The sequence below is a fragment of the Anolis carolinensis genome, chromosome 1, assembly GCF_035594765.1.
Source record: "Anolis carolinensis isolate JA03-04 chromosome 1, rAnoCar3.1.pri, whole genome shotgun sequence".
NCBI classification, from domain to species: domain Eukaryota; kingdom Metazoa; phylum Chordata; class Lepidosauria; order Squamata; family Dactyloidae; genus Anolis; species Anolis carolinensis.
In genome coordinates, this window is record NC_085841.1 from 299273427 (window position 1) to 299286105 (window position 12679).

The 12679-nt window shown below is 37.9% G+C and overlaps 1 protein-coding gene across 8 annotated transcripts in view; it reads left to right on the forward strand.

Annotated features, from left to right (window-relative positions):
* LOC100557660 (very-long-chain 3-oxoacyl-CoA reductase) overlaps positions 1-12679 on the forward strand; it is a 184348-nt gene that overhangs the window by 162334 nt on the left and 9335 nt on the right. For all 8 annotated transcript variants that reach the window (XM_062967906.1, XM_062967910.1, XM_062967911.1 and 5 more), the window contains 3 exons: positions 534-598; positions 4151-4195; positions 6929-6963. In XM_062967906.1, the coding sequence (XP_062823976.1) occupies positions 534-598; positions 4151-4195; positions 6929-6963 (145 nt within the window). The remainder of the gene's footprint in view (positions 1-533; positions 599-4150; positions 4196-6928; positions 6964-12679) is intronic.

The window sequence follows — 12679 nt, forward strand, 5'->3', positions numbered from 1 at the left end:
GCTCACAGCAATAATAAAAACAGTAACAAATTACACATTGTAAAATCAAACAAGAAAAGCAGTCATACAATCAATACATACATCACATGTTAAAAACAAGGAGCTAAACAAACACCTTCTAAAGAAACCTAGCCAAGAAAATTACATTTCTTTATCATTATCTTTAATCTTACATGCCTCTAAATTTTCAGCCCATGGAATTGAACATTGTCTTCTATTTTTGTTTCTTTGTCTCTGAACTGCTTGCGTGATTATTTTACAATGGTTGATATATGTGTGTTAGTTTATCCTCCAAGGTTTTTTCCCCCTCCCTGGTCAGACATAAGTCAAGAGGATCAAGTGTATTTATTACATCAAAAATGAACTGTATTATCTTTCCTTGTCAGCTGAGAAATTATCTTCATAATTAAAATGTTAAAGAATTCAGGTGTACAAACAGTTAGCAGACCTTAGAAATTACATATACTAGACATAAAGAACATGTAGCAATTTGTGGGTAAATAAATTGTGGCTAAATAAAACGTTTGTTTCAGTAAACAACGTGGGTGTTTCGTATTCTTATCCTGAGAACTTCCTTGATGTCCCAGAGCTAGATAAAGTAAGTATTTTCCCCTTCTGTATGATTATGTTCAATAATATTTTTATGACTGTCACATTACAGAAGAATCAGGACTTAAGGCTACTGTGCTGATCTTGAAATGCAGGGGTTCTCTGGCTTTGAGTATCACTTTGTTCCATATAAAGCTATTTGTATTACTTTGATATGAGTAATCTATATATATAAAAGAGTGATGGCATCAGGGCAGTGGACAAAACAACAAAACTACAGGCCCCCCAACCTCGAAATTTGACAACACAACCCATCATCCACGCCTCTAGGTTGATACAACAAAAAGAAAAGAAAAACAAAGTCCTAATTAGAGGGAGAGCAATAATTGTTTTTATCCAATTGCTGCCAGTTTAGAGGGCTAATCTCTGCCCACTTCGTTGCCTAGCAACCAAGGGACAGCCAGGTTTCAGTTAGGGGACAGGCAAATTTAGGCCTCACTTAGGCTTCTTCCACAGATTATCTAATTTGCACTGGATTATATGGCAGTGTAGACTCAAGGTCCTTCCACACAGCTATATAACCCATTTATAATCTTATATTATCTGCTTTGCACTGGATTTTCTTGACTCCACACTGCCATATAATCCACTTCAGTGTGCATTTTATACAACTGTGAAGAAGGGGCCTCATATAATCCAGTTCTAAGCAGATAATATAAGATGATCAATATACAGTAGACTCTCACTTATCCAACATAAACAGGCCGGCAGGATAAGTAAATATATTGGATAATAAGAAGGGATTCAGGAAAAGCTGATTAAACATCAAATTAGGTAATCGTTATACAAATTAAGCACCAAAACATCATATTATACAACAAATTTGACAAAAAAGATAGTTCCATGCGCAGTAAAGCTATGTAGTATTTACAGTAGAGTCTCACTTATCCAACACTCGCTTATCCAACATTCTGGATTATCCAACGCATTTTTGTAGTCAATGTTTTCAATATATCGTGATATTTTGGTGCTAAACTCATAAATACAGTAATTACTACATAGCATTACTGCGTATTGAACTACTTTTTCTGCCAAATTTGTTGTCTAACATGATGTTTTGGTGTTTCATTTGTAAAATCATAACCTAATTTGATATTTAATAGGCTTTTCCTTAACGCCTACTTATTATCCAACATATTCGCTTATCCAACATTTTGCCAGCCCACTTATGTTGGATAAGTGAGACTCTACTGTACTGTATTTACAAATTTACCAGTAAAATATCACAATGAATTTGAAACACTGACTACAAAAACATTGATTATGAAAAGGCAGACTGTGTTGGATAATCCAGAACATTGTATAAGCGAATGTTGGATAAGTGAGATTCTACTTTGATATGAAATAATTTCTAGGATAGAATAATGCAGAACAATATAATCTCTAAAACCAGGACAGTAATAAAGAAATAAAGAAAGTAAATAAAGCAAGGAAATTGGAAATTCCACAAAGGAAACAATCAGGGCCAGCTAACACCTCCCAAGAAAGGATTCTTCCAGAAAGGAAGCTGAGAAGGCAGTGAAGCACTATGTATTACCAAAGTCATTATTATTACTATCATTACTATCCTTACTATTATTATTATTATTATTATTATTATTATTATTATTATTATTGTGTTGCGGTCAACCGTAAAAATGAATACAATCTGGCTCCAAGTATTCAAAAACACTAAAATCAGAATATATAAAAATTAATGTGGTATAATAAAACAGAACAATACAATCTCTAAAATCAGAACACTAAATAAAGAACAACACTCTGAAAATAGGGGAATTCCACACAGAAAACAATCAGGGCCAGCTAACACCTCCCAACAAAGGATTCCCATCATCAAAGTCTGGCCAATCCTGTTTTCTCAGGGCCACAGACAGTAGAAGCATATAAAATATCGCAAACAACACCACTCTGAAAACAAGGTAATTCCAGACAGGAAACAATCAGGGCCAGCTAACACCTCCCAACAAAAAAATCACTCAGGGAGGAAACAGCTAGGCTTTAAATCTGCAAGGCCATTACATCCTAATCATTTTTCCTAATTGCAGCATTCATACTTGCCTCCAACAGACAAAAAAAAAAACAACAATCAGAAATATTGTATATTCACAACCTTTAGGAAATAATGTCCCCTGATGGCACAGCATGTTAAAGCGCTGAGCTGCTGAACTTCTGGACCGAAAGGCCGCAGGTTTGAATTGGGGGAACTGACAGAGCCCCCACTGTTAGCCCCAGCTTCTGCCAACCCAGAAGTTCAAAAACATGTAAATGTGAGTGCATCAATAGGTACTTCTCCGGTGGGAAGGTAACGCCGCTCCATGCAGTCATCCCACATGACCTTGGAGGAGTCTACAGACAACGACTTAACGTCAGGGGAAAACGTTTACCCTTTACCTTAACTACCACCAATTCCTCAATACTTTATTTCCCATACCACCATTCTTCGCCACAGCAACGCGTGGCCGGGCACAGCTAGTATAATATAAATCTTTTATTTGTACCCCGCTACCATCTCCCCAAGGGGACTTGGGTTGACTCACAGAAGCACTATAGGTGCCACGTATAAACAGCAATACACAAGCACACAAGTATAAAAATAAAACAAGTATTAAAAACAATGCACATAAAATCCCAATAAAAATTGTAAGAATTATAAAGTTTCCTAAAATGTAGTAGAACTTGCAAAAAGGCTGGCTATCTGCAATAACAAAGTGCCAAGTGTCACAATCGGTGGGTTATCGAACTGGCCAGATTATCCTGGCTCAAAGGCCTGTTTGAAGAGCCATGTTTTTAAACTTGCTCAAAAGGCTTGAAGGGTGGGGGCTAGTCTAATTTCTTTAGAGAGGGTATACCAGAGCCGGGGAGCAACTACTGAGAAGGTCCTCTTTCTCATCCCCACCAACCGTATTTGAGATGGTGGTGGGACCGAGAGAAGGGCCTCCCCAGCAGATCTCAGTGTCCGGGCCGGTTCATACTTGTTGTACAGTCTACAGTAAAGCATACTAGAGTTCTATCCGAGGATTCTGTCAAATTGAGACTTAAAATGGGCAAAATTTGTCTACCACCATTTGATCCTTGGTCAGTTTGGAAATTTTAAGTGACCACATAATTTACTCCCCAGTGTATTTCAATAATGTATATCAGATTAGAAAGCACAGTAGCTGAGCAAGCTTAGTTTTAATTAGGGGAACAAAGTATCAACCATATACTACGGTAGTACTTCCTTTTTTACAAATGACCCATCACTGTTTCCATGACAGACTTCCATCTCGTAGCCACTGTTATTGGAATTACCCCAGTTAGAAAATCTCAAGCAGATAGGATTACATAACACATATCACTTGTTCTTTCTGAAGCAGTCCTGAAATAAATGTTTAGTATATGAATATATAGCTTTTTTGATAATATTTTTGCCTAAATTGTTACGTTTTGAAATGAAACACAACAGCCATTTACTCCCACATTTAGCATCGTTTACTTTTAGTTTATATCAAGAGCTTACAGTAAATAGCCTGTTAGACTTCATATTTTTTTTCTTTTACAGCTGATTGACAACATGATTAACATTAATTGCATATCTGTGTGCAAGGTAAGTAGCATTTATGGAATGATTGAAGGCAATACAGTAGTGTTTCTGTTTTTATTGATACAAAGTAACACAATTATTGTTGAAGATAGGTAAGCTGATTCCCAGATGTTGAGCCTCAGCTCCTAGAAGCCCTAGATAGCATAGCCAATTGTAAGGATTTTTGGAATTGTAATTCAACAGTATTGGTGACCATTGATCCAAAACCCCTTAAACCAGCCTATATTTGGAACTTTCTAGAATGTGTCTGGTGTTATAGCAGGCAGACAGCCTATATTCAATGCAAGGGACCTGGCTTCCATCTTACCATTCAGCAGCAATGTTGGAAATATTATCTCATTTGTTCCCTCAGAGCTCTAACTAAACTCCATAAAATAATAACATTCTACTGTATATTTTGTTCTTCTATTGTTTTTTAAATTGATCACTGCTATATACTTCATTTTGCATTTAGTTTAGAGGACATATTTAGAGGACATGCCTCCTGCCATTCTTCAGGGCCTATGGGCATGAAAAGAATAGCCTTGTGCAAGTGTTTCATCTGATTATGCTTATCCTGCTTGGGAGAGTAGCATGTGGCTGTGCTGTGCCAGATCTCAGTGTTTAACAAAAATTGATTTTCTAGAATTAGTTTTTGGTCTTCTTACTATACTTTTCATGTGTTCAAATACTTACCAAATTTTTATATCATAGTAAGGGCCAAATATTGTGCAAAATTTAAGATACTGTATTTAACATAGATTACTGTGTCATGAGTACCTGGAAACATTACTTGGATATTGTAATTTCACAAAGCTTGCTCTCAAATATGTTAGGAATTTGTGATTTTTTTAAAAGCATATATAGGACAGATTGAACAATAGTCCAAAGTCAGATACGTGTACATATATTGGAGGCAACTTCTGAGACTCTAGTAGGCCCTACTGTTACTGTGTATCTTAGCCCCCCCCCCCCTTTCTGCCATTCTGATATCTACTGAGCCAGTTGGAACCACCACTTTAGTATCTAGTAGTGCTCGAAGTAATGCTGTGTCAAGGGCACTCCAAGCCAAAAGTTTTGAATCAAATCTTTTTTAATCCACTGTTCCCAGAATTTCTCAGCATGTCTGCTCAGTGGAACCTTGGGTGTTGTGTTCCAAAGTACAGTAGAGTCTCACTTATCCAAGCTAAACAGGCTGGCAGAAGCTTGGATAAGCGAATATCTTGGATAATAAGGAGGGATTAAGGAAAAACCTATTAAACATCAAATTAGGTTATGATTTTACAAATTAAGCACCAAAACTTCATGTTATACAACAAACTGGACAGAAAAGGTAGTTCAATACGCAGTAATGTTATGTTGCAATTACTGTATTTACGAATTTAGCACCAAAATATCACAATATATTGAAAACATTGACTACAAAAATGGCTTGGATTATCCAGAGGCTTGGATAAGCGAGGCTTGGATAAGTGAGACTCTACTGTAGTAGCTTTTCTAAGCTCTGTCTAGGGTGCTGAAGTTAACTTAAGCTCCCCTGCATTTTTAGGAGCTTTGATAACCATGACTAAGGGGTAAATTTTTAACTTTTAATCAGGGAAGATATAAATTAAATAAATAATACAATAAATATCAATGGTGAAAAAATTGTAAAAATTTTCTAGTTGAGATAAGTATGTTTTGATTGGAAACTGGGAGTCATGGGAAAAGCTGCAGTTGGATGCCGAGAAAGCTGCTTTCAACTCCAATATAGAGAGATACCAGCTTTCCTATAGTGTGAACCCAAGCTTTAATAACATCCATAAGCATGGGTTGTCCCAACCAAAAAGTATCCTTGGTTAGCTCCTCCCCCCAACCCATCTCTTTTTTCTTACTACCAAACAGAAATTGAGACAAAGGAGATTCTACAGCCCTGGCATGCTGAAATGCCTATAGCATAGCAGACTAAGGGACAGGTAGTCCCTAGCAGTACTGTGTTACCATTAGGATTTGAATAACATCATATGGCTATTGAGTACATCAGGTTGAAGGAAATTCCACTTCCCCTTTCCAGATACATAACAGGTAAGAAAGTTGAGGGAAGTCAGGAAGGGTTTGGGAATGGTGGGGGCTGGCAAGGAAGAAGGCAAAAGTGCTTTGACTCATGCTTTAATTAAGCTATAAAATAATTTATTTTCAGAAACTTGCCTTTCAGTTAAAGGAATTTACAATCCCCTAGATTTTTAAACTGTCTTGGATTAGGAACAGTTTACAGTGGCTATTTCTGTTCAGCTAATCATATAAATTAAGTTGGAATAGGTCCAAAGGATCATTTAGTCTGTCTTATCTTTAAAACCATGATACTTTACAAAATTTCATTACTAATGCTACTTGAAATTCATTTTGTGCTGATGGTTGAACTAGAATTCTCCCACCTCCATCAAAATTCAGTAAATAATCCGTGTCTAGAATCAATATTGAATTGCTACATTTTGATTGTAATTTCATCAAGGACACTTTAAAATCTCTGATAAAGTAGTGCTACAACCATGCAAAATAGTAAAGAAAGGCTGGCAGCTGAATTAGAAGTGCAGATGAAGCCATCTGATTCACTACATCTGCCTTGTAAAAGAATCAAGTTCCACAGGTAGAAAAAAAGTCTGCTGCCTCCACAAATTAGGACCTTCGCTATTTTGAGGTGAAGAGGGGATAGAAAAAGGCTTTCCTTAGTCTGGTGTCTGCATACTGTTCAATCACCAGGCTTTTTTTTCTTTCTAGATGACACAATTGGTGTTGCCTGGGATGCTGAAAAGGTGAGTCACATAAACACTATCCAGACAGTCATCATTATTTATAGGGGAGAATCCTTTCTTAGAAAAATTCATTACTATGATTAATCAGCCTGGCCTCCATGTTTTTAGCAGCACTGTAGTGCTGTGTGAGTCATAGTTTTGGGTGCATGAATCATCCAGTGGTGGAAGCCTATTGCCACTTGATTCCCTTCTTTATTTCCTTTCCCGTTCACTGTTGTGGTGATTTCTTTTTAAAATGAAATTAAAAAGCCAGTCTGACTCATCCTGCAAAGTGAACAACCTGCTATTTTGTGGGGGTGGCGAGAATTCCTGGGATGTTCCTGGGAATGACCTTCTTAAAGCTATTGCTGAAACACAGTGGAAGCAAAATGGGTATAGAGTAAAAGATGCAGTCATATAATAGGTGGAAGAAAGAGTGCGAGCATAAGAAGGATATTTAAAATAATGTATAGTTAGTATATCACAGTTATCTGTCCTGCCAGTGCAGCTAGGCATATGCTACTCCTGTGTGAGCTTTTTTCCACTTGTGAATACAAATTTTGACATTTTCAGATTGTTCTTTGTTTTAATAAATAATACCAGGAAGTTAGAGGAAATCTTCCCCTTGGGAGTGAAATTCACTCCTGGAAGAGTTATCATGGGGAAAAGTTGTCTCCACTGAAGCTTTATCACCAGTCCTTATTTCCACAACAAGGCAAAAATTTTGTGAAGTCCAGTTCTGACTTACAAACATATTCAGCTTAAGAACAAACCTATATAACCTATCTTGTAGGGGTCTGTCTGTATAGAATATGCTCCGGTTCTGGCACTAGGTTTTTTTCTCTATTGTATGAGCAGTATTTTCTTGTATTGTTATAGTATTTATGTTTATGTTTTACACCACTTTCAATACTTTTATTTAAAAAGTGAGATAGAAACATTAATTTATTTTAATGCTTATTAATACAGTAGACTCTCATTAAACCAGAACTCAAGCAACTGGAACTCTCAAGCAACTGGTGAAAATCAAAGAAATAATACTCAATACAGAGTTTATGGTTTGGAATGGTAGTAGGCCTATTTTCAATAATGACTCTTAAACAACAAAATTTACATTTATTTGATATCTACCAATCTCCAGCTAACTCAGAATCTACTGTATTAGGCCCATACATGAGCGGCACTATAGAAAGAAGTGTGCTTCTGGTTCTTCTGTCTACTGATATGTGCTAAAATTTTATAGCAGATGGTCTGGTGTTTTATGTTAAATCTTTGTGACATAATAAAGAATTAAGGGTACTCCTGAAATCCTCTGGCACACCCCCTTTTAATGTTAGGAAAGGGAACATATGACTTACCTTCAATATGTTCATTTCCAGCTGATAAGAAACTAACATCCTCCCCACCTGGTGGGTGCTGACACTAGAGGGATAAAGGATTCCTAATGGAGTTGGCTTGTACTTCACCAATGGGGAAAAGGTAGACTGGGACTCCCAAGAGTTGGTGGTATAGTTAATGCTTATAATTGAGAGAAAGCAATGTTATGTAATATCACTACTGCTGTAGTTGTAAGTTTTAAATAGATAATGAATGAGTGTTTCTTTGGTACTGTATAAAACAGGGGTCCTCATACATTTTCAGCAGAGGGACAGTTCACAGTCCCTCAGACCGTTGGGGCCTGAAGAGAGCCCAATTTATGGTACTCAACTCAGGCAGGGGGAAATCTTTTTTTTTTAATCCCACCGCTGCCTCCAATTGAGGAGATGTGCGCGCGTGTGAGAGGGAGGAATGGAGGATGTGTGAATGTATGACAGGGAGGATTTAGTGGATAAGGAAGGATAACCGAACTGATGGGTTTAAATGAGTAGATATGGTAACTTATCTATAAAAGTACGGTAACTTATATAGATAGGTACGGTAACTGCCACCAACGTGAGGTAACAGGCTTACAGAGAGGCAAGGAGACTGATCTTTATGAACAATAAAACTCAAGTTTATTTTGGTACATAAGTGTGTGGTTTCAATCAGTAAACGTTCCGGATCTTAAGTTACAATGTATTCTTGCTTGAATGGATATATCTTAAATAACTTCTTTTCGAACAGTAAACCCGGTCAACTTATATCACCAGCCTTTCCCCTGTGTGAACAATAAGCTGCCGATTCCCACAGCTAATCTTTTCAAAACCTAACAGCAACTGATCCTCTCAAAACCTTATCAGCCACAGAACTTTTTAAAAAGGGAATCTGCTCCAACTGTCAACTTAGCCACGCCCCCTTCTCCCAAGGGAAGCTGTGTTACCATGGCAACCTACCAAACGCTGCTTCCAGCTGGTTTCCATGTTAGGCTTTTCCTTGCTAATATATAACTCCCTTTTTCCTTTAACAAACAAATAAAATCATATCAATAATCTCTGTTTAACACATAACCTCTCTACAGGGCGCTGGACTGTAGTTTGAAGAAAACATGAACAAATTCCTATGCACTATTTTTAGTGCAAAAAACTATATAAGAACAATACAATATTTAAAATGAAGAACAATTTTAACCAACATAAACTTACCAATATTGTAACCTGCTTTTGGCTGATGAGATAGTCAATTTAGGATTGTTGTGTGCCTTCAAGTTGTTTCAGACTTAGGGCGACCCAAATACTAAAGTTTAGGGCAGGGGCTGGGTAAATGACTTTGAAGGGCTTCTGATATAGAAGGTTGGGGACACCTGATATAGAAGAATTTTCTTTCGTCTCTTCAGCTATTTTGGCGACTGACCTCTAGGAGGTTGCTACCCAAACATGGTAACCCTGGCAGGTCTTCATACAAGGGAAGAGCAACACGATATACAGGATGTTAGGCCCTTATTTTCTGGGAATGTCACAGATGAGAGCAACATTCCAGTCTCTGTTGTAGGTAAACATTAAAATATTGGATTTGTTCCCATACACACTAATTATATTGCAGAAGTAGTTTGGTTTTTACCACTTTTAAAGTCAGCTAGGGCAGACAAGGGTTGCCATAACAACAGTTGGAGAGCTAAATATAGCATGTTTTCTACTATATTGCCTAAATTAGAATGCTCATAAAAGGGATTATTTGGTCAGACACTTTTATGTATTCATTTTTGAGATAAAACTGATAAAATATTGCAAATGTATTTATCCATAGGTTCCCAAACTTATTTGGCCTACCGCCCCCTTTCCAGAAAAAAATATTAATCAGCCCTGGAAATTATTTTTAATTTTTTTAATAGCAATTAAACAGAAAGATATATGTACCTGTGGACATCACCGCTCCCCTGGATTGCTGCAGCACCCACCATGGGGCAGTAACGCCCACTTTGGGAATCAGTGCTCTATACAGTTAAATCTACCTCTGCTGTTGCATAAAGAAACCGTGTTGCTGGTTTTCAAGACTTACTTAATCAGTTAGATTAATACAGTTAACTGAAATAATGTTCCTAATAATTTAGACTGACACTATTTTTTCTTCTGGTAGAAATCATAAAAAACTTTTGGAAATGCCATTTTAGAGGAGCATTCCCCTTTATGAAGAGTGAAGAGTTTGTCTTCCAAAACAATAATGGCTATCTTGAACTGCTCTCTGTGATAGTTTTAGAATGGATAGGCATTGTTCAGATAGAAGAATGATTTGCTGAGAATTCTGCGGATTTGAATGGTGGTTGTCAGGGGTATGGATTGAAAATTATACCAATAAGGGATATCAAACAGAACAGACCTTTACAGAAAACCTAAAGTATAAGGAGATTGGGGGGGGGGGGGAGGTAGCCAGTTTGATGAACATGTTAAACATCTCATTAAAAACAAAATAAACCATCAATTAGCAAAGAAAATTATGTCATCTTTTCTCATTTTCCACATTGCCAAGCAGACACGATGCACTTATTCCCAAAGAAAAAGCCCACTCTTCGCTCCCATACAAACTCTGACCTAAAAGACTTTCTGCGAAATAGTTTTATAGAATAATGTGTGAGGAATAAACATAAGGCCACTTTTTCTTTAACTTTTGAAAAATTTTTTCCTATAATTCATTTTTTTTTTTAGAAAAATGGTTTGAGGAGGGGGCAAATGGAAGAAGGCCTCCCCATTTTCCCTGTTTTTTTTTTGGACCTTCAAATTTCTAGACATGGCTTCCTGACTATTAGTCTGAGGCTATAAATATTTTATTCCAGTTGCCTTTCCATTGTACAGTAGTTAATGATAATTATTTGATTGGTTTATTTCATTTCAGAACTACAGTAGAGTCTCACTTATCCAAGACTCGCTTATCCAAGGTTCTGGATTATCCAATGCATTTTTTGTAGTCAATGTTTTCAATATATCGTGATACTTTGGTGCTAAATTCGTAAATACAGTAATTACAACATAACATTACTGCGTGTTGAACAACTTTTTCTGTCAAATTTGTTGTATAACATGATGTTTTCATGCTTAATTTGTAAAATCATAACCTAATTTGATGTTTTATAGGCTTTTCCTTAATCCCTCCTTATTATCCAAGATATTCGCTTATCCAAGGTTCTGCCGGCCCATTTAGCTTGGATAAGTGAGACTCTACTGTATATCTTAAGTATATGTGTTACTGTTTTTTTTTATATTGTTTGCTCAACATTGTAATCTGCCTTGGAAGAATAGTTCACAATGAAAGTTGGTTAAAACCGAATATATTGGGAACATTCATTAGGCTGTAGTACTTCATGTTTCTGAGGTAGATTCTAAACTTTCACAGTTCATAACCTCCCAGCGCCTAGTAGTACTGGGAGATTTCAACATCCACTCAGAGGCCACCCAAATAGGTGCAGCTCAAGATTTCATGACGACCATGGGTCTGTCCCAAATAATATCGGGGCCCACTCATCAGGCCCACACTCAATCTAGTTTTTGTGGCGGACGGTGGTATGGTTGGAGTGGAAGTCCAAAACATTCTTCCATTGTCATGGTCCAACCATCATCTGATCAGGTTAAGGCTTACCACGACTTCCAACCTCTGCAGTGATGGTGGACCGATTAAGATGGTCCGCCCCAGGAGACTAATGGATCTGGATGGCTTCCTGAGGTCTCTTGGGGATCTTCCTGAGGTCTCTTGGGGATCAGCCATGGAGGCTGACGTTCCTGTTGAAGCCCTGGTGGACCTCTACAGTGGCAAGATGCTCAGGGCTTTAGACACGATCGCCTCCGAGCGTCCTCTCTCGTTGCGTAGAGTTACATTAGCTCCTTGGTTCTCTGAGGAACTGGCTGTGATGAAAAGCAAGAGAATAGGACTAGAGTGCTGCTGGAGAAAAACTTGTAGCGTCTCCGACCGAACGCAGGCTAGAGCTGCAATTAAGGCCTACTCCGCAGCTTTGCGGGCAGCCAGGAAGGCCATTACAACTTCCCGCATAACGTCTGCAACTAATAGATCATTAGAGTTGTTCCGGGTTGTCGGGAGCTCCTTCACACACACACACACACACACACAAGGTGGGGGAGCCCTCTGAGAACTCGGCAACTCGGTGCAGCGAGTTCGCGCACCATTTTGCAGATAAAGTCACTCTGATACGCTCCAACTTGGATATCAGTTTAAATGCAATGCTAGGTGAGGTAACCGAGGCACCTGTCTGTCAGATTTTGTGGGATTCGTTCCAGCTTGTTCGTCCTGAAGACATGGACGGGATTCTTGGGGCTGTGAGGGCGACCACTTGTGCTCTGGACTCTTGCCCCTCCTGGCTAGTTAAACTGGTTGA